The sequence below is a fragment of the Salvelinus namaycush genome, chromosome 2, assembly GCF_016432855.1.
Source record: "Salvelinus namaycush isolate Seneca chromosome 2, SaNama_1.0, whole genome shotgun sequence".
Taxonomy (NCBI): Eukaryota; Metazoa; Chordata; class Actinopteri; order Salmoniformes; family Salmonidae; genus Salvelinus; species Salvelinus namaycush.
The window spans coordinates 39,865,995-39,892,290 of NC_052308.1; the positions used below are offsets into that span (position 1 = coordinate 39,865,995).

Genomic DNA, 26,296 nt, shown 5'->3' on the forward strand with positions numbered 1-26,296 from the left:
CACTCTGCCTTTATTGCCCTGCAAAAAAATTTTGAGCTGAAATTGGTACATAATGCAGGTAAAAACCTAGTACACTGCCCTCCTGAATTACTGGCATCCTAAGTAAATATGAACAAAAAAGTATGTGAAAAAATGTCCTTGTTGTTTATCAGTTTGAACTTACACTCAAAATATCATATGAATCTAACCTTTAACTGGGTTAAAATTGTAAAAATAAATAAAACAATTGTCATCAATAAATAATAATTTTATTCAAAAACATACATTATTGGCACCCCTAGAAATTCTTATGAGCAAAATGTAATTGATGTATATTTCGGTTAATATTGTACTTTCTAAAGTTCATCTGAGTCTTTGGGAACTCTTAAGGGGTAATCCACAACTTCCTGTTTCACTGGGGTATAAATATGAGGTGACTCACAGACTAAACTCCCTTTGTCATCTATCAACATGGAGTGTTTCTGTATGGAGGAATGGTCTCAAATCCCTTCCTATGTGTTCTCCCACCCAATCAGACATTATAGGAGACCACTCAGAGCTGTTATCTTGACAAAGGGAGGGTGCACAAAGTACTAAATTCATGGGTGCCAATGATTTCTTGATGACAATTTTTTTTCTTCTTTGAACAATCTTAACTCAATTAAAGGTTAGATTCATATGATATATTGAGTGTAATATCAAGCTGATAAACAACAATGAAATGCTTTTCACAGCCTTTTTTGTTCATATTTACTTAGGGTGACAATTTCTTTTGTCTATAAAGCCCTCTTGCATAAACTTCTGCCATACCTTACCTCATTGTTAACCTTCAGACATATAAGTTACCAGACCCGGACACGTGGATGGCTAACACTGGAGATCCCTTCAATCTTCACCAAGGTACGTAAATCTTGTTATAGTTTTATTGCGGCTGTCATGTGGAATGATATCCAAAGCGGACGATAGAAAATGAAATCCCATATAAGGGTATTTTTATCTGCACAATAATTCTCCTATTGTTGAACTGGTTGAATTGTGACTGTAATGTAGGTGGGAGTACGATGGCAGCCTCTTTAGCACAAGGATAGCGTGTTAGCTAATCCATATAGTCAGTGAATAGATGTGATGTGCACACGACACGATGCATCATCTCATCCACCATTTTCCCCCCACAGAGCACAGCAGTTCCCTGGAATTCAGGCCAAAGCAACAGAGCGCTGAGAAACTGAGCAGCCGCTTCCATCTACGAGTGATTCCTAGCCCTACAGTTAGAGAGAGAGAAAGTAATTCACTGAGCAGCACTGAGGAAGAGGTGCAGTATCTCTGCCACTCTGTTTTCAGCAGCACTGACAGACTGTATCTCAACAGCTCGGGTTTTGATTTATTAGGAAAAGCTCTGATAACAGTTCCGGGAGGCAGATGGAGCTGGGGGGTCTTTTTACGACTCTCATGTCTATGCTAATTGAGTTACAGCAGTAAATGACAGCTAATCAGCCTGGTCTATTGCATTGAATGCTAACACTATCTCAGCACCACAACACATAGGAAACACGGGATTAAAACACATGATAGCGGTTTCTGTAAAGAAAGACAAAAGGATGGTTCATTTAACAAGCGTATTGTAACAGTGGTGTGCCGAGAGACAGTCGGCGGATGGGATGACACATTTGTAGGTTAGAGAGAGAGAGAGAGAGAGAGAGAGAGAGAGAGAGAGAGAGAGAGAGAGAGAGAGAGAGAGAGAGAGAGAGAGAGAAAAACAATCTGTACCTCATAGTAGCTCTGGACTGCATTGATGAACGCTTCATCAGCCACTATCTGGGTGTCTCCGTTGAGGAAAGCTTTGAAGCGGTCGTTGGTCTGCCGGAGCTGCTGCTCTGTGATCTGGGGAGGCAGAGGGCATACAGAGGATACTTCAATAACACAGACATATCACACAGAGGACACCTCAATAAGAGTCCTAAAACACAGCCATGGGTAGGGATAAATCGACCTGTTACATATGTATGGGTTATGGCTATGGAAGACAGTTGACGTACGTTAATCAAGATAGTTCAGTGTTTTGAGAAGATACATTTTTGGGTTATTTGATAGCTCTTGATTTGATTGCTTCTGACGAGGGAGGGGTGCTTGCTTAGCATGAGGGAACAATATGTGTATAAACTGTACATTTCTAACAATTATATATGAAATCTGTTATGTTGCCCCTTCTGTCTTTGCTAGGATTTGTGTAATAATGTCACTCAATGAAGTACAACCTGTAGTAAACACCACATGCCAGAGAGACAGGCTGTACCAGGAGCACCTCTCATTTAAAGAGCGATTGCCCATAAAAGCAACTAATCCCTTTGAAAACGACCTCTGTGGCAATGATATTAGTCAGAAACATGTATTCTAGTGTCAAAATGTACTACCACGTGTAAATAGGATAATTTGTGTCAAAGTCATTGTAACGCAGACGCTGGGTGTCAGGAAGCAAGTACAGGGGGTGAATTTAATAATACAAAAAACATGGAACAATACAAAACAAGAGTAGCGTCTGGACATGAGAAACATAACTAATACTGCCTGCGGAAAGAACCAAAGGGAGTGACAGATATAGGGCAGGTAATCATAGAAGTGATGGAGTCCAAGTGCGTCTCATGAGGCGCAGGTGCGCGTAACGATGGTGGCAGGTGTGCGTAATAATAAGTAAACTGGTGACAATGAGCACCAGAGAGGGGGAGCGGGAGTAGACGTGACAGCCATGTCTAAAATGGAGTTTGGAACCTCAGTGAGTCACAACGAGTAAATGAAGGTTAGGTTTGGATTACAATTATGTCAACAAGTCATGCCCCCTTTTATCAAGCTCACGTGCAAATCGCCCCTCCTCCCCCTTCACTTCCCTTCAATGAATAGGGCTCCATTGTTTGATTGACCCCAATGCGTTTCAAGGACAGCAGACTGAAAAGCCTTATACGGATTGACAATGCCTCCACAGCTAAAGTTCTATAGTTTGCATGCCCTGCCGAAGGACCCTAGTCTGGGTACCAGTCTTTATAGCTAACATTCCAATCCTTGGCACTCGAGGCCAGTTTCTTTTAGCAAATGACAGGTGTGGCAAGGAGTGGAATGTAGTCGCTGAACAGAGACGCAACCAGGCCTGAAAGACCCTAGCTGGTATGCGGAATAGGTGCTTGGAGTCAATGTGGGGAAGGAGAAACCCTGTGTATTCTGCACCAGGATCAGGGAACTTCTGTTGTATACGGGACAACACACAGGAAGGTATGACTACTATGACATGTTTGCTAAGGTAGCCCCATTACCACCAGACAAAATGTCAATAGGCACAGCATCTGCATTGGCTGGGAATGACAATGAAAGGTGCACATTGTTATATTAGCAGCTTCATTGGTATTATGTAAAGGTAGTGGAGGTTCCTCAGAAGAGGAAGGGGGGGGACCATCCTCCTCAGTAAATTTCATAAAAATCTAAATAGTGAAACATTAACTTCACTAGGGTAGGGGGCAGCATTGGGAATTTTGGATGAAAAGCGTGCCCAAATTAAACTGCCTGCTACTCAGCCATAAAAGCTAGAATATGCATATAATTAGTAGATTTGGATAGAGAACACTCTGAAGTTTCTAAAACTGTTTGAATGATGTCTGTGAGTGTAACAGAACTCATATGGCAGGCAAAAACCTGAGAAAAAAATCCAACCAGGAAGTGGGAAATCTGAGATTTGTAGTTTTTAAACTCATGGCTTATTGAATACACAGTGTCTATGGGGTCATATTGGACTTCCTAAGGCTTCCACTAGATGTCAACAGTCTTTAGAACCTTGTTTGAGGCTTCTACTGTGAAGTGGGGGCGAATGAGAGCGGATTGAGTCAGAGGTCTGCCAGAGAGGCATGAGCTGACCACGCACGTTCACGTGATAGTTAGCTTGCATTCCATTGCAATTCTACAGACAAAGGAATTCTCCGGTTGGAACATTATTGAAGATTTATGTTAAAAACATCCTACAGATTGATTCTATACATCATTTGACATGTTTCTACGGACTGTAACGGAACTTTTTGACTTTTCGTCTGCACCTAGTGATTGCGCCTCATGAATTTTGATTACTGGGCTAAACGTGTGAACAAAAAGGAGGTATTTGGATATAAATGATGGACATTATCGAACAAAACAAACATTTATTTTGCATTCTGATGAAGATCATCAAAGGTAAGTGAATATTTATAATGCTATTTCTGACTTCTGTTGACTACACAACATGGCGGATATCTGTTTGGGTTGTTTTGGCCTCTGAGCGCTGTACTCAGATTATTGCATGGTGTGCTTTTTCCGTAACGTTTTTTTGAAGTCTGACACAGCGGTTGCATTAAGGAGAAGTGGATCGAAAATTCCATGCATAACAGTTGTATCTTTTATTTGGTTTTGGCTATATTTGGTTGTATTTTTTCAAAACTTTCACTTTCACTTAGTTAGTGAATGCAGCTAGCTAGTTTAGCCTACCCAAACTCCTGGCTCAAACAAAGAAGGATGATATGTTAGCTAGCTGGCTTTGGCTATCCAGCACTGGAACTCTTCCAAGTCAAGGTAAGCTTTTGGCTTAACATTATTTATTACCAAAGGGGCTCGCAGGTGTAACTGCTAAACTGCTTTCTGACTGTACTGCGCGATTGTAGCGGGTTAACTAATACGTTAGTTCTAGGAGTTCTTGATATGACGTGAGAACAATGACCGTGTGTAGCGGTCATGATTTGAAGGTTTGGCTTGGAAAGGTTTTTTCGCCTGGTCACAGACAGCTGATGTGTTGTGCACTGAAGTCCACAAGCAAAGGGAAAGGTTAGGGGAGGAGAGCATGTAGATGGTCTGCCACTGCGAGGACGATCAGCTGTCCGTCCAGTCTCCCTGTAGCGCTGTCTTAGGCGTCTCACAGTACGAACATTGCAATTTATTGCCCTGGCCACATCTGCAGTCCTCATGCCTCCTCGCCTAAGGCACATTCACGCAGATGAGCAGGGACCCTGGGCATCTTTCTTTTGGTGTTTTTCAGAGTCAGTAGAAAGGCCTTTTTAGTGTCCTAAGTTTTCATAACTGTGACCTTAATTGCCTACCATCTGTAAGCTGTTAGTGTCTTAATAACGACCGTTCCACAGGTGCATGTTCATTAATTGTTTATGGTTCATTGAAGAAGCACGGGAAACAGTTTACAATGAAGATCTGTGAAGTTATTATTGTTGAATTATCTTTGAAAGACAGGGTCCTGAAAAAGGGACATTTCTTTTTTTTGCTGAGTTTATATGTAAAACATTTCCTACCGAGCGTTTCCATAAGTCCACGCAAGTTTCTTCCACTGTCTTCTTACTGTAATTAGAGCAACGTTGATGTCATGCCGTGATCCCAGCAGATTACAGATTACCTTTGCCGATTGCTCATCATCTTCATTCCTCGATGGCCCAAAACCCTTAACACAGTTACCATTTAAAAACACACTGTACATGGACTAGTTACTACATTTGAAATGTTACCAAAACACTTAGTTTAGGGAGGGAACGTTATTTATAATAAGGGATACATGGAGAAATTTGTACCCCTCTGAAATGAAAATGGACGGCCCTCCCTTCAGCAAAATATATTTGACCTAAACACTCCCTGAATACTTGGAGAATTTTTTTTGGAGTGACCCTACCCTATACCAATATATTAATTAAAACAAAGTGGATAGCAGAGAACATACCTACCATTTAACCTCACTTCTTGTACAGACCAGAGCCTTAAATATGCAGTTTTAATATGCAATTGTTCTTCATCCCGTAAGCATTGCATGGCAACGCAGGAATTTTAATAGAGCACAGGGCTGCGGGCCAGCAAACCACAGTTGACAAAAGTAGGGGTGCAAAGATCACCTTTATAGTAAAATAATTGCATGAATAAATCATTGTGCTTTGCAGGTCCGAGAAAAAATGGCCTTTTATAAAAATGTCATGCAAATCTACGTAATTTTACATATTACCTGAATATTTTTTTCATACTACACCATGTACTGAAATAACAGGCTAAGAATGGACAAAGAGATAGGCCTTTGTGTTCATTTTAAAATATTTCTCTAATGCCAAATCAGTGTGTCTTGTTTGCAACAAAACAATCCCTGTTTGCAAATAATTAAATCTGAGACTTTATTAGGAATCTGAGCATGGTACTTTCAAAAGTTAGGCCTTCCTTTCCACCCCAGACAGAGTAGGCCTACCTTTCCACCCCAGACAGAGTAGGCCTACCTTTCCACCCCAGACAGAGTAGGCCTACCTTTCCACCCCAGACAGAGTAGGCCTACCTTTCCACCCCAGACAGAGTAGGCCTACCTTTCCACCCCAGACAGAGTAGGCCTACCTTTCCACTCCAGACAGAGTAGGCCTACCTTTCCACTCCAGACAGAGTAGGCGTACCGACGCAGAAAAATGTTAACTTTAACTGCTGCCTACTCTTCTTCCATTACTCAACCCAATGAGAAGTGTTTTCCTAAAAGCTGTCTGGGTTTAAACATCTTCCATTGTACAGGAAGTGAATAGCTTAATCAATTGATAGTGACAGAATTAGATTACTTCCCAAGCAAAGTACATTTTTTGTCTCCTCTAGAGCTTGTTTCTAGCTTAAAGCATCGCGGACCAAAGCGCAGTTACATGCCTAGATTACTTTATATAATCGGATCTGTTGAATTTTCTTCAAAATATTAAGATAACAATGGGTAGACCTGTGCTTTTTGCCATTTTCTTTAATAGAAAGTAGGCCTATGGCATACCCTCTCAATTCAAGTCTTTGTTTTAACTTAACAGCTCTTTTGCTTATTTTAACTTGGCAAGTCCGTTTAGAACAAATTCTTAGTTTCAATGACAGCATAGGAACAGTGGGTTAACTGCGTTGTTCAGGGGTAGAACGACATATTTTTTCCTTGTCAGCTTGGTGATTCGATTTTGAAAACCTTTCGGTTACTAGTCCAACACTCTAACCACTAGGCTACCTGCAGCTCTTCAAGAACATGGATGTAGGCTATTTAAATAGTGCATCGTGGGTGGAGCAATTGACAAATCTATGGATATAGCAGCCTGTAGCCTAATTTCATATGTTAAACAGGTAGGTCTACCTCGTATTTCTTAAATAGGTCTAAGTCTAATGAAAATGAATACTCAAATTTGCCTGCTTTCAGCACCATAAGCTGTTCATTTCTGATTGATTGTGCTGATTGAAGTTTAAGCACCACAATGTAATTTACTCAAATTTGGCTTATTGTGAGGTCAATAACGCTGATAAATACATCTTCGTCAAGAAACCTACTGCATTTAATCAAATCAATTATTGTAGTAGCAAGCTGTCAAAGTTTACCTCCGGTCTTCCTTCCCATCTTCGTGCTCTCCTTCTCAAACTGAACAGAACATAGGATAATAGACTAGGCCTAATCAAAAACTATTTTAGGAAGAAGCCTTTGACTCTCCTCCTGAACTGCCACTGTAGGCCAACACAGCACAGCCATTGGTTAGGCATCACACAAAAAAGGTTTTGATCAGCAAGAGCAGAGCAGGCCGGGGCTCAGGGTTGGAATATCCATTGCAGTGTGTAATGCAGCCTAGTTTTATTTACACCATCCCAGCAGCTTAGAAATATAACTTTACTTTACATGCACTTCGTAGCCTATAGTCTATGGAGCATTTGATTGAGACCATACTAAATAGCCTATAGGCGCACTTGACATTGCGTGCCCAGCGGAAAATCAGAGATGAGGGGCGGTATCGGGCACACATCGATATATAGCCTAATAAGCAACTCATTCTAAAACACTGAGAAATATAGAAATGTAATCAATTACAAATGACATGACCCTCCACTGAACTAGATTTAAAAGAAATACTAAACCCTACCTTTGACTGAAATTGAAAAAGCATGACCGTCCCCAATTTTCCTCCAGGTAACCGTAAATGTCAATCTAGTCCTCAGAATAACTACTGTACATAAATTCAGAAATGTCATTCTTCTTATGTTACTCTGTAAACTACTAACCTATTCAAAGCTTCCTCCGACATCTCACCATACATCTGCCTGTAGTTATTGAACTCAACCTGCAGGAGGTTTGTGTGTTGTGATTCAGTGAGGGCAAACAGCTGTGGGCAAGGTTCTGACAGATGGGTGTGTCTTGGTGGTGACAAGGACACACCCAAAAAACACCCACTTCAAACCACACCCCCAACCCAACTCACATTTTGCTTCTATCATGGCTACCAGCATGTCTTGAGGAGCAAGCCAAATAACGAAGCCAGATCAGCGTGTGCAGTTCCCTTTAAGATATAACTGTACTAGACAACCCTGTCATGTTCTGTTAAACCTAATTCATACATAGACTGAATGGTCCACGCTGTAATAATTATTACAACATCTTTCTTTTTCCTTTTTCATTTCCTGTTGATGACAAGAAGGTATTTGAATAGGTATTTTCTCTCAATACTTTATGAGCCCCTCAACACATGTAGCTATATTTTATTAAAACATTAAATCAAAGTCGGTGCACTTTAAATTTGTAATGTGTGCTCTACTTTGGATTAAAACTTTAATTCAAAACCTGTCTCAGTGTCACTGTGTGTAATGGTCTTTCATGTTCTCTCTGAGTTTATGTCTGTATGCACACAGGTCCAGATGGAAGAACTGACTATCTCAGATCTATATTCATTATGGGTACAGTAGATTAGCAGCTCCAGTGGCTTATACAGTACCAGTCAAAAGTTTGGACCCACCTACTCATTCAAGGGTTTTTCTGTATTTGTACTATTTTCTACATTGTAGAATAATAGTGAAGACATCAAAACTATGAAATAACACATATGGAAACATGTAGTAACCAAAAAGTGTTAAACAAAAAGAAATGTACACTACCATTCAAAAGTTTGAGGTCACTTAGAAATGTCCTTGTTTTTGAAAGAAAAGCAAATGTTTTTGTCCATTAAAATAACATCAAATTGATCAGAAATACAGTGTAGACATTGTTAATGTTGTAAATGACTATTGTAGCTAGTAACGGCTGATTTTTAATGGAATATCTACATAGGCGTACAGAGGCCCATTATCAGCAACCATCACTCTTGTGTTCCAATGGCATGTTGTGTTAGCTAATCCAAGTTGATCATTTTAAAAGGCTAATTGATCATTATAAAACCCTTTTGCAATTATGTTAGCAAAGCTGAAAACTGTCGTGCTGATTAAAGAAGCTATAAAATTGGCCTTCTTTAGACTAGCTGAGTATCTGGAGCATCAGCATTTGTGGGTTCATTACAGGCTCAAAATGGCCAGAAACAAAGAACTTTCTTCTGAAACTCGTCAGTCTATTCTTGTTCTGAGAAATGAAGGCTATTCCATGCGAGAAATTGCCAAGAAAGTGAAGATCTCGTACAACGATGTGTACTACTCCCTTCACAGAACAGCGCAAACTGGCCCTAACCAGAATAGAACGAGGAGTGGGAGGCCCCGGTGCACAACTGAGCAAGAGGACAAGTACACTAGTGTCTAGTTTGAGAAACAGACGCCTCACAAGTCCTCAACTGGCAGCTTCATTAAATAGCACCCGCAAAACACCAGTCTCAACGCCAACTGTCAAGAGGCGACTCTCTAGGGAGAGTTCCTCTGTCCAGTGTCTGTGTTCTTTTGCCTATCTTAATCTTTTATTTTTATTGGCCAGTCTGAGATATGGCTTTTTCTTTGCAACTCTGCCTAGGAGGCCAGCATCCCGGAGTCACCTCTTCACTGTTAACGTTGAGACTGGTGTAACTGCAGTTTTACTGTTCAACTCGTACAGTACGTGTGATCAATGCAAGTTGAGGAGTAACTGCAGTTTTAATGTTCAGTTCATACAGTACTCTAGGTGTGATGGCTAGGTGTGTTAACAAAATACAAGACAAGCACTGCATCTGAAATGGCATCCTATTCTGTATATATTGCACTTATTTTGACTGGAGTATGAGGTCAAAGGAAGTTCACTATTTAGGGAATAGGGTGCCATTCCATACGCACACAAGGTGCAACTGCAGGTTTAGGCCCCCTTTTTGTTGTTCAGAGTTGGGTTTGAAGTGCCAGACTGTGGTGTGTGTCCAAATTACCATTACCCCCACTTCTCTCCACTCACCTGCACGAACAAACACTAAAATGAAGCCGCCATCCCCCCCTTGACCACCCCTCCTGTGTCCTCTTTTACACCCCGGTCCCATCTCACTTCCACTCCCAAAACAAACAGGAGAGAGAAAGTATCTGGCTCTGTAGAGAACCTCTGTCTTTGGATGACATTCTGTCTAATGTTCAAACCAAAAAAAAGAGAGAGAGAGAGAGAGAGAGAGAGAGAGAGAGAGAGAGAGAGAGAGAGAGAGAGAGAGAGAGAGAGAGAGAGAGAGAGAGAGAGAGAGAGAGAGAGAGAGAGAGAGAGAGAGAGAGAGAGAGAGAGAGAGAGAGAGAGAGAGAGAGAGAGAGAGAGAGAGAGAGAGAGAGAGAGAGAGAGAGAGAGAAGCAAAGCAGAAACACCAGAGGATGAAAAACATCAGTGAGATCAATACTTGAGATTCAGCCTCTGTGGTTTTATCTCTCTACCCCAACAGCTGCTAGAACAGAGGAGAGTAGAAATGCTCTGACTCGTCCTTGCTGTGTCCTAATACATATACACACACCCCCACCCCCACGCCCTTGGCTGTCCTCTCTGGGAAGAGGGGGTGTGTCTTCACTTCACAGACTGAGACAGGGAACACAGGACACACTCCTTCTTGACAGCTTCGCTCGGCTCTCTGTTTTCATTGGCTCTTACATGATGAACTTCATTGTCCAATAGTTACATAATGTAATCAGTGTACCAACAACAACTAATTAAAATGTCTATAGCTAGGCTACTCCTGTGGCAAGCTGGTTGCCTATTACATGTAGTTGCTCAAGGGGCAGACAATCTGGGAGCAAAGGAGACAGCAAACTTATCATTCAGAATTTCCTATGTTTTGTGTGATACAAACCAAGATTCACCACAGAGGTCACATGTATAGCGTACAGTTGTAACGATGGTTCCATTGAAACATGCCTTGCTTTACTGCAGGTTATACAGTGCACCACTGAGACCCAGCCGAACTACTGCGGTCCATTCAGATAAAGAAGGGAGGTCAAAAACTGAAAAATGTATCCTTGTGAATGCTCCAAAGCTGTTTATGCATACATGTGTATAGATGATGTAATGTGTTTATAGATGACGCCTGTGCCGTGTTTTACTATGATTGTTTTTAGTGTCAGTCATCTGTGCTTCTACCTAGGGAGGAGAGAGTGTAAAAGACTTAAGGAAGCTAACGGAATGCTCCAGAGGCAACGCTGGCAAAGCTCCCACTAGTCCAGCAGAGCTGAGGTCCCGCGCATCCCTTTGAATACAGATACACACAGTCAGATTCATTATAGCCATTATAGGCATACGTGTGTGTGTGTGTGTGTGTGTGTGTGTGTGTGTGTGTGTGTGTGTGTGTGTGTGTGTGTGTGTGTGTGTGTGTGTGTGTGTGTGTGTGTGTGTGTGTGTGTGTGTGTACAGTACCTGGAGGATGAGAGGGAGAGAATACAGACATAATCTTAGATAAATTCAATTGGATTAAGGTGGGCAGTCCAAGTGGTACTTTACTCAACAGGGAGTGAAGGGAGCTACAAAATAAAAATGAATTAGAGGAGACTTGAAGAGGGTAATTGTGTTTTGTTTCACCAAAATCAATACAGCTGTCAGATGTTCACCCATTGTTGTTGTTGCTCAGCAAACGACCAGCTTTACTTCCTCTGACTCTCCCCACCTCTGCGCGCGCACACACACACACACCCGCACGTACACACACACACACACACACACACACACACACACACACACACACACACACACACACACACACACACACACACACACACACACACACACACACACACACACACGCACACACACACACACACACACGCACACACACACACACACACACACACACCCGCACGTACACACACACACACACACACACACACACACACACACACGCACACACACACACACGCACACACAATACACACACGCACACACGATGTGCGCACACACACACACACACACACACACACAAACAAACACACACATACACCTAGGCTCTGCCCTCACCAGATATTGGTCTTGGTATGGTATTAGTCTCCCCCAGCTAGGCTTGGACGGTATACCGTATATACCGTATACCGGGGTATTTGGAAATAGCCACAGGATGGTTTTTCAAACCATCAATACCGTTGAAACTTTTGCTTTGACGTTTGTTTTTTGTTTTTTATAAATGTGAATATTTGTAGCTACTTTTTAAGTAAAAACTTGTAGTCTGCTTGTGCATTATGTTAGGAGATAAAGAAGATTTGCATTCTTCATTTCACCCGTCACATAATTTTTCATGATGAAGCTTACCGGTAGTACCCAGTCTCGTGGTGTTTGTTTACAAGCACACAATGACGAGAGACAGGAGCCTTGTGAGTCATTGTTGTTCAGCACGTGCCAGGTGATCTAGTTACAGTATGGAATTCACAACTAAATGTTTTGTCAGCTAGATATCGTATAACTATTAAGTAAACTGTTTCAAATGTGCCAAATGCTCTGCAGTTGTGCATTTGCTTGGCTAATTTAGTAGCTACTTAGCTATCTAGTTAAGTGGTTAGCTTCTTCCAAAATCAAGCCTCGCTTGCCGGTAACAGCAGAGAATCACCTCTTGGATCAAGAGCCTTAGTATCTAATGTTTGTTTGGTTCGTGCAGTAAATTGTGAGTAGCATTTTTGACTTACTTGTATAACTGTATGAGCTGGGATGTCTGTCCTGAAAATAGTTTTTGTCAGGGACTGTATAAAATGTTGGCAATGTGCTCATTAGCATTTAGTTAGTATTCTCTGTAGAATTTTACATGTACTTGTTAGCATTGCTAATCTTTGGATTTCAAAGGCTCGTTTGGGGTTTGAAAATAACCCTTGTGTACAGTGCCGTTGATTCCGAATATCCCGGTATGACACAAAGTCAGTATGAAGGTATGCCAATATGCATACCGCCCAATCCTAGCCACAGCTCCCCTGACACTCCATAATGTTGACCAAAGAGAATTGTCCCACCTTGTCCTAACATTAGGCAATTCACTGGTAGACTACAACTGTATTTGAGTTTTTTAACAAATGCCTCAATTCCACTTGAAGGGTCACATGAAAATATTAAAATGTGTGAAAGATGAGGTCGTGGCAATCCATTCATCCAGACACCTTGTTTTTTTTACCAGGACTTGACTCTGAAAGGTCAATGCTAATAATGCTTTCTGCTTAGGCAGTCAGTTCTGTGTTGTGCTGTTGTAGGACTTTAAGTGACACTGCTGCAAACTGTCTGTGTGCGTGCGTGCTGGATGATACTAGTACACAGACACAGATTGAATGCAGCATGACACCAGACCCATGCAGTGACCTAAACCAGGCACAACTGAAACACGTAGATGCATACAATACAGTTAATTTGCAGTCAGTCATTGGGTATGTTTAATAGGTGTTTAACATACTGCAAGAGCGTGGTATGTTTGTTAGAATAGCAGTACCTTTTTAATTACCATACCACCAATTATCCTCTTTTTCCCCCTCATGGTCAGATTATGTCAATGCAGGGTAATTTACATTCTATGAAAATGAAAAGGAGCATATCTATTTCTGTTGAGAGGGTGAGAGGCAAGAGGGTGAGAGACAGACACGAGAGGGTGAGAGCGAGTGAGAAAGAAAAACAAAAGAGGGTGAGAGAGTGAGAAAGAGAGAAAGAGGGAGATGTGGGGAGAAACGGTGAATGAGAGGAAGGGAGAAGCATGAGGAGAGAGGAAGAGGAGAGAGAGAGAAGGGATGGAGAGAAAAGAGAGACAGAGAGAGAAAGAGAGAAGGATGAGGAAAGAGTAGAGGGAGCAGTATCTCCAGTGATTGTTTTTTTCTCAGTGCGTGTGTGTGTGCGCATGTGTGGATACGTGCACATTATTATTTGATGTGTGAATGTCTGTATTATGCTTGCAGTTAGGTGTTAAAAGCATAGCCAAAATCAACATTTACACAACTCAGAAGGCAAATTCTCATGCACTGTGGTTATTTTAACTCTAAACACCTCTGAAAAGAAAACCATTTCACACCATTTTCCAGTGACATTTCTACTGATCCTATCCTATACAGTAGTCCAAATGTATTTATATAGCTCTTTTAGCAGTGTAATCAGTGAGTGTTTTTCTAATTTAGGCATCACAGAGAGCTCTAGTCCCAAGCAGTAAACTTTTCACCAGACTCACACTCACTCAAGCCTCTTCCAGTCGTTATATAATTCCAGAGAGGGAGGGAAGCAAAATGGACGTGTATTCCAAAATTAGACCCAGCTAGGCTACAGTACAAAGGCTGAGTGGCTTTATAAAGCTTTAACCACCCAGCAGTAGGAATTAGGCATATGCATAATATAGACCTAAGTTATGTACCAAATGGCACCCTATTCAATATTTAGTGCACTACTTTTGACAAGGGCCCAAATGGCTCTAGTCAAAGGTAGTGCACTATATAGTGAATAGGGTGCTATTTGGGATATATACCTAAAGGCAGTAACACACCCACACCTTCAAAGACTTACTGCATGGCACAGAAAATGTCTATTCAATTGCACCAATATGGGGAAATAGGTGGGCGTATTTCTGTGCTGGTAAAAAAATAATTTAAAAAATAACTAATTGTGTGTGTGTGTGCTGCCCTCTCTCTCAGAAACAGGTGGGCCATAGCTTTTAAGAAGACTGATTGCATTATCTTAAAAGGTTTTCTACAACAACAAAAAAACGCTGGGTTAAATCAAATCAAATCAAACTCTGTCACATGCACCGAATACAACAGGTGTAGACCTTACCATGAAATGCTTACTTACAAGCCCTTAACCAATAGTGCAGTTCAAGAAAGAGTTAAGAAAATATTTACCAAACAAACTAAAGTTAAAAAAAAAGATTAAAAAGAAAAACACAATAAAATAACAACAACGAGGCTATATATAGGGGGTACCGGTACCAAGTCATTTTGCGGGGGTACAGGTTAGTCGAGATAATTTGTACATGTAGGTAAGGGTGAAGTGACTATGCATAGATAATAAACAGCGAGTAGCAGCAGTGTAAAAAACAAATGGAGGGGGAGGGTGTCATGGTAAATAGACCGGGTGGCCATTTGATTAATTGTTCAGCAGTCTTACGGCTTGGGGGTAGAAGCTGTTAAGGAGCCTTTTAGTCCTAGACTTGGCGCTCCGGTACAGCTTGCCGTGCGGTAGCAGAGAGAACAGTCTATGACTTGGATGACTGGAGTCTTTGACCATTTTTTGGGCTTTCCTCTGACACCGCCTAGTATATAAGTCCTGGATGGCAGGAAGCTTGTCCCCAGTGATGTACTGGGCCGTACGCACTACCCTCTGTAGCTCCTTACGGTCAGAGGCCGAGCAGCTGCCATACCAGGCAGTGATGCAACCGGTCAGGTTGTTCTCGATGGTGCAGCTGTAGAACTTTTTGAGTATCTGAGGACCAATGCCAAATCTTTTAAGTCTCCTGAGGGAGAAAAGGTGTTGTCGTGCCCTCTTCGTGACTGGCTTGGTGTGTTTGGACCATGATAGTTCGTTGGTGACGTGAACATCAAGGAACTTGAAACTCTCGACCCGCTCCACTACAGCCCCGTCGATGTTAATGGGGGCGTGCTCGGCCCGCCTTTTCCTGTAGTCCACGATCAGCTCCTTAGGCTTGCTCACATTCAGGGAGAGGTTGTTGTCCTAGCACCACACTGTCAGGTCTCTGACCTCCTCCCTATAGGCTGTCTCATCGTTGTCGGTGATCAGCCCTCCACTGTTGTGTCGTCAGCAAACTTAATGATGGTGTTGGAGTCGTGTTTGGCCACGCAGTCGTGGGTGAACAGGGAGTACAGGAGTGGACTAAGCACACACCCCTGAGGGAATAACCCTGTTTGGGTTATTTGGTAACCCAGCAAATATTGGACAGAACACATGCTGGGTTATTTTGAACCAGCCAGTTGGGTTGCGTGAATAACCTATAACCTACCTATGGCGTTCCATGTGCTTTCCTAGCGCTCCTGCTCTGCAAAAACCGCTCTGTGCTCACAGGAAGAAAAAAAACTGCTGCTCCAAATTCGCTCCATTCATTAGAATCACAATTTAACCAACACCAATCTATTGTTGTGACTACCTGGACGTACCAATTGGTTTTCAAGTATTGAAACCAAACCATATGGGTTTGAATGAAAAGTATTTGAATAAACATGAAAAGGTGAATGTAAGACGTGAACATCATTTCAAATATGCTACATGTCATATTAAACCGCATATAAACACACCCATACATGCACACACAGAGTACACACACATAGACATATACACATGCTAGCAGCACCCACATGCACGTGTGCCTAACACACACTCACACAACACACACACACACACACACACACACACACACACACACACACACACACACACACACACACACACACACACACACACACACACACACACACACACACACACACACACACAGGTCACTCGTATGCCTATAATGGCTATAACGAATCTGTCGGTGTGTATTCAAAGGCGTATACGGGACCTCAGTGAAGGATCTTTTAAAAATGAACAAAAAAGTTTCTACAAGCAGCGGTTACAACAACAGGAAAATGGCTTCAAGAGTGTTGTCCAAATACTGACGGACTCAACTAACAAAAGAATGGACGATCTGACCAGGGAGATCCAGGACCTTTAGAACAGTTTGATGTACAGTACAGTAGTTCTATCCTTGAGCAGTTCTTGTCTATTAATGTTCTGTATTATGTCATGTTTCACGTTTTGTGTGGACACCAGGAAGAGTAGCCGCTCCTCTCGCAACAGCTAATGGGGATCCTAATAAAATACCAAAATACCCAGGGAGAAGTGGATGTCCTGAAAGACACTTGCAGCAAGGTGACAACAAACTTTAAGTCATCTCGAGATGACATCAGCACTGTCTGTGAATCCTTATTAACAATGACTGTGAAAACAGACGATTTAGAGGGACAGTCCAGGGGGAATAAAATTGTTGTGGTTGGCATACCAGAGTCTTCACATGAGAACTGGCCCAGGTCTGAGGAGAAAGTACGAAAAATGATCACTGAAAAGCTGCAGTTGGATCATACGAAGATTGAGGTGGAGCACGCCCACAGGTCTGGGAAACATGTAACCAGCCTAGGTGACAGATCCAGGCCGATATTGGTCAAGGTTTAAGGACAAGATGGCTGTTCAAGAACTTGAGAGGAACCAACATCTTCCTCAATGAGGACTTCTCTAAAGCTGTGCGCCAGAGGTGGAAAAAACCTATCCCAGCTATTAAAGCTGCAAGAGAGAGTGGGTACATTGCTTACATCTGCTACAACAGGCTCATTTCCCACCCTCCTTCCAAAAAGACTGGGAAGAATGAGAGAGCCAATCCTCAGGGTCAGTAGCTTCAACCCAACATAACACACACACACACACACACACACAAACACACTTATTGGAGATAGACTTTATATGGAGACCGAGCTAAAGTAATTCCACTGCCTAAAACCAGTAAAGCCCCCTTTGCTGGCTCTAACAGCCGCCCAATCAGTTTGCTGCCAGTTCTGAGTAAACTGATGGAGAGGACTGTTTGACCAAATATAATGCTTTTTTTTCAGGGAACAAATGAACTGCTGACTTTCAGCATGCATATATAGGAGGGCACACAACATGTACTGCACTGACTCAGATGACTGGTGATTGGTTCAAATAAATGGATAATAAGATGATCGTTAGAGCGGTATTGTTAGATTTCAATGCAGCCTTTGATGTTGTTGATCATAAAAATGGCATGACATGGTTGGAGAGTTATTTATCCAATAGAACCCAGAGAGTGTTGTCCAATGGAAGCTTCTTTAACATCAGGTACAGTGCGTTGTCCCTCATGGCAGTTGCCTTGGGCCGTTACTCGTCTCTATTTTTACTAATGATTTGCCGCTAGTCTTACACCAAGCTAGAATGACTATTTATGTGGTTGATTCCACACTACATGTCAGCACCCAAAGCCAGTGAGCTCACTGAAATTCTAAATAAGGAGTTACAGTCAGTATGAGAATAGGTGATTAATAATAAACTGGTCTTAAATACATCTAAAACCAAAAGCATTGTATTTGGTTCAAAACATTCTCTAAGACCTAAACCTCAACTGGAGATGCACATAAAGGTCGTGACCTTTGAGCAAGTTGAGGAAGCTGAACTCCTAGGTATAACAATGAATGGGTATGTCTGTTATAAAAATATGTTCTGCCTTTTTGACCCAAAAATCAACTGTACTAGTTGTTCCGGCTCTGGTCTTGATTAGTGTCCGGTAAGATGGTCAAGTGCAACACAGAAAGACCTAGCAAAGCTGCAGCTGGTTCAATACAGAGCAGTGCGCCCTGCCCTTAACTGCACATACAGAACTAACATCAACAACATGCATGCCCGTCTTTCCTGGTTGAGGGTTGACGGGAGATTAACTGCTTCTCTTCTAGTTTTTATGAGAAATATTACTCTGACGATAATTCCAGATTGCCTGCATAATCAAATAACATTCAGCTCAGACACCCATACATTCCCAACAACACATGCCATCAAGTGTCTCTTCACAGTCCCCATGTCCAAATCAAATCTACGGCAACACACAGTTTTATACAGAGCCATGATTGAATGGAACTCCCTTCCATCTCCAAGTAATCAAGCAAACAGCAAAATGACCTTTAAAGAACTGATATAAAAAACAACTGATGGAACTGGGACTGTGAGGGGAAACACATGCACACAAACACATGCACACACAGACACACTCTAACACACGTATACTTTTTCTGTTGCCTTGTTTGACCTGTAGATTTGTGTAACTTTCCTTGTCTGTCAGTGTATGTGTCATCTTTTGTGTTTTTTTTTGTGGATCCCAAGAAGAGTAGGTGCTGCTTCTGCAAAACCTAATGGGGATCCCAAATAAACAAATAAATAAACACACACACACACACACACTTCAAACTGTCTAAGCCATACCAGCCACACCAGCTGTTAACTCATATTCTCACTTACTTCTATATTTGCTCACTGCTGGTTCACATAGCAGATGTATGTCTAGAAAACGTCATTCACCATATGCATATGGTGGGGAAATGATGGCAAATAAAGTATCATATACCCATAGGGATTCAATGAGTCACCTGTTCGTTTTCAGAGTGAATGTTCGTGGGACATTTCTATTCACATGATGATCCTATCCTTTTTTAAAATTATTATTATTATTGCATGTGCTTTGTAGTGGCCATAAGGTCTCGGTTGAAAGTAAATCTGAAAAATGTTACATGACAGTAAATGGAGACAATAGGTAAAAAACAGCACATCCTAACGTCCACTACAGAGGACATGTGTGACCCGTTTCAGGAAACGAGGCGTATGTGACCGTATCAAGTGTCCACCATATAAATATATGGCGCATGCATCTGTTTATGTACTGTACATCTGCACCAGACTCAGGTTTCAACTCAGATTGCATGGCCTTAACTTATGTATGGAATACTATGTGATAAGTGCGTATGTAACGGTATATAACATATGCTAATGTACTGGTGTGAAGGCATTTGGGCAGTGGTGTAAAGTACTTCAGTAAAAATACTTTAAAGTACTACTTAAGTATTTTTGGGTGGGTATCTGTACATTAATTTACTATTTATATTTTTGACAACTTTTACTTTAACTTCTCTACATTCCCGAAATAAAATAATGTACTTTTTACTCTATATATTTTCCCTCACACCCAAAAATACTCATTACATTTTGACAGGAAAATTGGCCAATTCACACACTTATCAAGAGAACATCCCTACTGCATTTGATCTGGCTGACTCACAAAACACAAATGCTTTGTTTGTAAATTATGTCTGAGTGTTGGAGTGTGCCCCTGGCTATCCGTCAATTCAAAAAGAAAAGAAAATTGGGCCGTCTGGTTTAATATAAGGAAATTGAAATGAAATGATACTTTTACTTTTGATACTTAAGTACATTTTAACAATTCCATTTACTTTTGATACTTAAGTATTTTTAAAACCAAATACTTTTAGACTTTTAATCAAGTAGTATTTTACTCAAGTAGTATTTTACTTGGTGACTTTTACTTTTACTTGAGTCATTTTCTATTAAGGTGTCTTGACATTTACTCAAGTATGACAATTTAGTACTTTTTCCACCACTGGATGTGGCTGAGGGTTATAGCATTTCTTTCACATGACCCACCAATTTAGACAAGTGTGTCTGGGTAAGCGTCATCTAATATTTGTAAAATATTTTTTATCTGGACACTTTCTGTTTAGCTGGAATTTTTCCTTATTGTAGGCTACTGCCACTTTTTGTCTTAAGCTTTACTACACTACTCACTGTTTAGCACATGACCTCACATGTGAATCCTTAAAGAGATGGGTGGGGCTGGCTTAAGAGGGTGTGAACAATGCTGAATGGGTGTAGACAAAGGAGAGCTCTCCAGTAGGGTCCAAAACATTCAAAGGCCCTTTTCTCAAAAGTGAGTTTACAAGTGTATCAACTTTCAAAGCAGAATGACTTTCCAATTGTTCCTAAAAAATGCAGTGTTTGATGTACCATTTTGTAGCTCTGAGTCGTTACTTTGTACCAATGTAAAAAAAAACATTTCAAATTTTGCAACATAAGACCGATTTGAGCCGGTCAGTCACATTTATTAACAAGCTCTTATTTAATGTGAAATATTAAACTACTCTGAAAACGAACCAATATATTCCTTAGATATTTACCTATTAGAAACAATTTGAATATCAAACTCACAAAAAGTATAATTACAAAATTACATGCACACTTACCATAAAATGTGGTAATTGTGATGCTAATTTTGACGGTAGCTATTTTGAAGAACCAGAAATAAAACAATATTAAGGTGACACCCCCACACGTGATATCATTGAAAAGCCCAGAGTGTCTTCTCAAAAGTACTACAGGACCTTACACAATGACCACGTTTACATGCACACCAATATTCCATTATTATTCGTGATACACAAGTATTCTGTTTTTTTAAATGTAGCTTTATTTTTAACTAGGCAAGTCAGTTAAGAACACATTCTTATTTTCAATGACAGCCTAGGAACAGTGGGTGAACTGCATTGTTCAGGGGCAGAACAACAGATTTTTACCTAGTCCGCTCGGGGATTCGATCTTGAAACCTTTCGGTCACTAGTCCAATGTTCTAACCACTAGGCTACCTGCCGCCCCAACCTGCCACCTGCCGGGTTGACGCATATAAACATCATATCCCGTTTACAATAACCCGAAAAAGCTTGTTATGAGAAACCCGGATAAAATTCATGGGATATGCTGATCTAAGACGGGATACTGTGGAATGTAGACATCTTATCCCGCTTACTATTGTTTTTGCTGTCTTCACAGGCTCAGTTTCGCATATCATGGGTGTGGTGCAATGATATTTTCATCTGATTGTTAAACAAATCACTTCAAAAAGTAGGCTAATTGCGCAGTTTGATGCACCATAATACTACAATTAATTTACTATAATTTACTACTGGCTACTTTCACCCTTAATTTAGACAAGGGTCTGCTTATAATTTGGTAGGCCATATTATAATTTCTGACATTTGGTAGGCCATTTGTTTGTCAACTATAGTTTGATACATGCAGCTTATTTTCTGTCATAACTTGTTGGCCTAGAAGACTAAATAAAGTAATGCTCACCAGAATGTCTTACATTGATAGAATGCATTAGTAATCTAATTAACATAGGTAAAGTTGTGTGTTTCGTTTAGAGACCGGGAAGAAAGCATAATAACTCCAAAACAGTGAAAAGATTTGTCCTCTGCAAAATGTCCAAATGTCATCAGTTTGGCCGGTTTTAAAGACATGAAAAGCTGAGAAAATTACGAAACATGTTTCTGATAAGACTTGGTCTTGGCTGCATATTTTATGTGGTTGAACTACTGTCTGCTTGCATAACAGTGTCAAAGATAACACATTACACGCAGATTCACATTTTGTCAAGAGATGCTGAAAGAACAAAATCATATTTTACCACTCCTGTTCCTGAGACAAAATGAACATTTGTTGTATAATTTAACTGCAAGAAATGCATAATTCTGCAGGCGTTAAAATTATTATATTACAACCAATATACTTAAATGAGGAATACTCTGTTTATTCATGCGTACAAAGATACTCATGAGCGGGATATCAAAGGTGCATGTAAACAGGTTATCCCGAATAAGACCTTAAGCGGGATATGAGCTACTATTGGGAATACTGTGAGCATGTAAATGTGGTCAGAGGCATGTATGGCCTTAAAGATACAGACCCAAATCGAATTTCCATTAGAGGGGACAAAAATGAATTGCTGGGTCTCAGGAGGCTATACATATGTGATTAACTACTGTATGACCACATACACATTTAATATTTGAGTGTCATCATGTACTTATATATCTTATATTAGGTCTTGATTTCTATGACATGCATGCCAGTATTACTTAAACAACCAAGTCCAACAATAAATTCCATTTGATTCTAGTATGAAGACATGATACAAATAAGTCCGTACAATGATTTCCACACACTAATTAGCTATCACAATTCAAATGAAATCATCACTTGTGTCCCTACTTTCCTGTCACATAATCTGTATTCACTAACCAATAGTGTTGATTGTACAAAGAGAGTAAACGTTTAAAGTGTTATTAAAAGGTAGAGTGTTTGTCTCTACCTGATAACCTCTTCTGCCATTAGATGGTGGTTGGTTGAAAGGAGCGTGGTATAAAGACCCTGTATTGTTGAATGGGAGTCATTATTGCTTCTAATGTAAATTGAGATGGCTATTGTGCATGGTGAAGGTCACTGTGAAGCATAACAGCTATTGTGCATGGTGAAGGCCATTTCAACAAATATTGACCAGGGATAACAGACGACTCCACCAGCTCACATCTGAGTAAACAACCAACAAGACACGCACACCAGTGTTCATTTTGTCAACAATAACTACGACGAAAAATATTTCTCAACAAACTATTTTTTTATGACGATAAAATAATGACTTTAACGAGACGAGAGGCCCTGAAAAAAATGGACATGAAGCTACTTTTCATCTGTTTTGTCCAATCATAAGTATGCATGCCTTGCAAGCAGAATATTTAATGCAATCCTCTCATTGGCCGATAACATATTTCTGTTGCGTGGGCGGCTTGAGCTCAGCCGGCTCTCCCACACAGCTCCTGGGAGGCCATTTCAATCACTCGTCTCTCTTTTGAACTGATGTGCCAGGACTTTACCTGTAACTTACTTCAATTAGATACAATAATGTCTTTGTTAATCTTTGCTTTCATATACAGGCGTAGGATCTTAATTTGAGCCAGTTTGCTACAGCAGAGAAATTATCCTGCAGCAACAGGAAATGTGAATGATTATATGGTTTATAATTAATGGCCATTTTTTGTAGGTGTTGATACATTTTTTGTTAGGGCAAATCAAGTCTGACATTTTAAAGTGGTAATTGCAAACTTTAGAATTCTTTTTAAATCTTGGATAAACTACACCTTTGCATTCTAAGCAACAAAAGAGTGATCAAATTAAGATCTTACATCTGTAGGACATTTTTGCTCTGGTCAAATTGTAAAAACTAATGATGAAAAATACCTACATGTTTCAAACAGACCACCATAGTCCCTGTGCCCAAGAAAGTGAAGGTAACCTGCCTAAATGACTACCGGCCCGTATCACTCACATCGGTAGCCATGAAGTGCTTTGAAAGGCTGGTCATGGCTCACATCAACACCATCATCCCGGAAACCCTAGACCCACTCCAATTCCCATACGGCCCCAACAGATCCACAGATGACGCAATCTCAATCACACTCCACACTGCCCTTTCCCAGCTGGACAAAAGGAACACTTATGTGAGAATGCTGTTCATTGACTACAGCTCAGCGTTCAGCACCATAGTTCCCACAAAGCTCATCACTAAGCTAAGGACCCTGGAACTAAACACCTCCCTCTGGAACTAAACATCTGCCACGCTGATCCTCTCACGGGGGCCCCTCAGGGGTGCGTGCAAAGTCCCCTCCTGTACTCCCTGTTCACCCATGACTGCGTGACCAAGCATGACTCCAACACCAACATTACATTTGCTGACGACACAACAGTGGTAGGCCTGATCACCAACAATGATGAGAAAGCATATAGGGAGGAGATCATAGACCTGGCAGTGTGATGCCAAGACAACAACCTCTCCCTCAACGTAAGCAAGACAAAGGAGCTGATCGTGGATTACAGGAAAAGGCGGGCCAAACACCCCCATTCACATAGACGGGGCTGTAGTGGAGTGGGTCGAGAGTTTCAAGTTCCTTGGTGTCCACATCACCAACAAAATATCATGGTCCAAACACACCAAGACAGTTGTGAAGAAGGCACGACAACGCATTTTCCCCCTCAGGAGACTGAAAAGATTTGTCATGGGTCCCCAGATACTCAAAAAGTTCTACAGCTGCACCATCGAAAGCATCCTGACCGGTTGTATCCCCACCTGGTATGGCAACTGCTCGGCATCTGACCGTAAGGCACTATAGAGGATAGTGCGCACGGCCCAGTACATCACTGGGGCCAAGCTTCCTGCCATCCAGGACCTATATACTAGGTGGTGTCAGAGGAAGGCCCAAAAAATTGTCAAAGACTCCAGTCAACCAAGTCATAGACTATTCTCTCTACTACCGCAAGGCAAGTTTATACTGGAGGGGCAAGTCTAGGTCCAAAAGGCTCGTTAACAGCTTCTACCCTCAAGCCATAAGATTGCTGAACAATTAATCAAATGGCCACCTGGACTTTTTGCATTTTGTTAGCATTTCTCTATCTTATTTAGTAAATAATTATTAACTATATTTTCTTAAAACTGCCTTGTTGGTTTAGGGCTCAGATTCTTTTGTAAATCATTGTAGACAAGGCAGGGGTATGGTTATGTATAATTATGGCTGGCATTGCTTACAACCTGCCACAATAGGAATGTTGCCAGCTAAGGTAATGTATACAAGGGATGGTAGGCCTAGTTGGACAAAATTATCTGAATATGCACATGATGGAAGTTAGACGTAAAAATTAGTAGGGAAAAAAGCACTGACTATATGTGACTAAAATGACTGTGACTAAAACTAGACTAAAATTGTCCAGTTTTAGTAGACTAATAATAGCTAAAACTAACGAAGGATAAAATGACTAAAATGCGACTAAGAAAAAACGTTTTTTTAAGACTAAAACTAAACCTAAAACTAAGACTAAATATAAATATAAAATACCTGCCACAAGTAACACTGGCACACACACAAACTCACAAGCATGCACACACACGGATCCAGTCCTTGTCTGAGTCAGGTACTGTTTGCAGCACCCTCTGTGTCGGTGTCTGATACAGGCTCAACAAACAACACAACACATGAGGGAAATGGGCATACTGCACCTTTCACAACCTATAACCTATCCCCAAGGCAGACTTCGGCCCACAACTTATTCCCCAGGCTCCGGCCCACAACACAACCATATCGCTCCGTCTGGCCCATATCAGGATCTCGTGAGCTGTGAGGCTCTCTAAGACTGCTCCATGTAGAAAAGCACCACGTACAGCTCTCCCCTCTCCTTTCCTCCCTCTTCTATCCTCCCCTCCCTCCGTTCCCATTACTCAGCCCAGATTCACAGCTCAGAGCGCCCACAAAGCTGCTGCTCATCAGGGCTGGTTCCTTCTCTGGGCTCTCTCTCTCTCTCTGGGCTCTCTCTCTCTCTGGGCTCTCTCTCTCTCTCTGGGCTCTCTCTCTCTCTCTCTAGGCTCTCTCTCGGCTCTCTCTCTCTCTCTCTCTCTCTCTCTCTGACCACTGTGCTTGTTCACAGATTCATCAGAATAGATACAGAAGATATTGTAAACTAAACAACATCCATATTGGCTCTAACCTAGTTGCATGTAATGGATTTTAGTTGCAACATGCCATGTTAGTTGGATCTTCAGAGAGTGAATGGGAAGAGGGCGGCATCAGGGCGGATGATATGTGAGGCTCGGGGAGAAGCAGGGAGAAGTAGGGGGCTGATGTAAAGTGATTAAAAGCCCATTGGCATGCTGCTGCCGTACTGTAGCTACAGAGCATTGAGCTAGCTGGAGCTGACTGTGCATGAGCATGTTTGGCACAA

At 41.3% G+C, this 26,296-nt stretch overlaps 1 protein-coding gene across 7 annotated transcripts in view; it reads right to left on the reverse strand.

The window, feature by feature from the left end:
• LOC120025942 (calcium-dependent secretion activator 1-like) overlaps positions 1–26,296 on the reverse strand; it is a 145,903-nt gene that overhangs the window by 104,855 nt on the left and 14,752 nt on the right. For all 7 annotated transcript variants that reach the window (XM_038970729.1, XM_038970713.1, XM_038970696.1 and 4 more), the window contains exon 2: positions 1,747–1,860. In XM_038970729.1, coding sequence (XP_038826657.1) covers positions 1,747–1,860 — 114 coding nt within the window. The remainder of the gene's footprint in view (positions 1–1,746; positions 1,861–26,296) is intronic.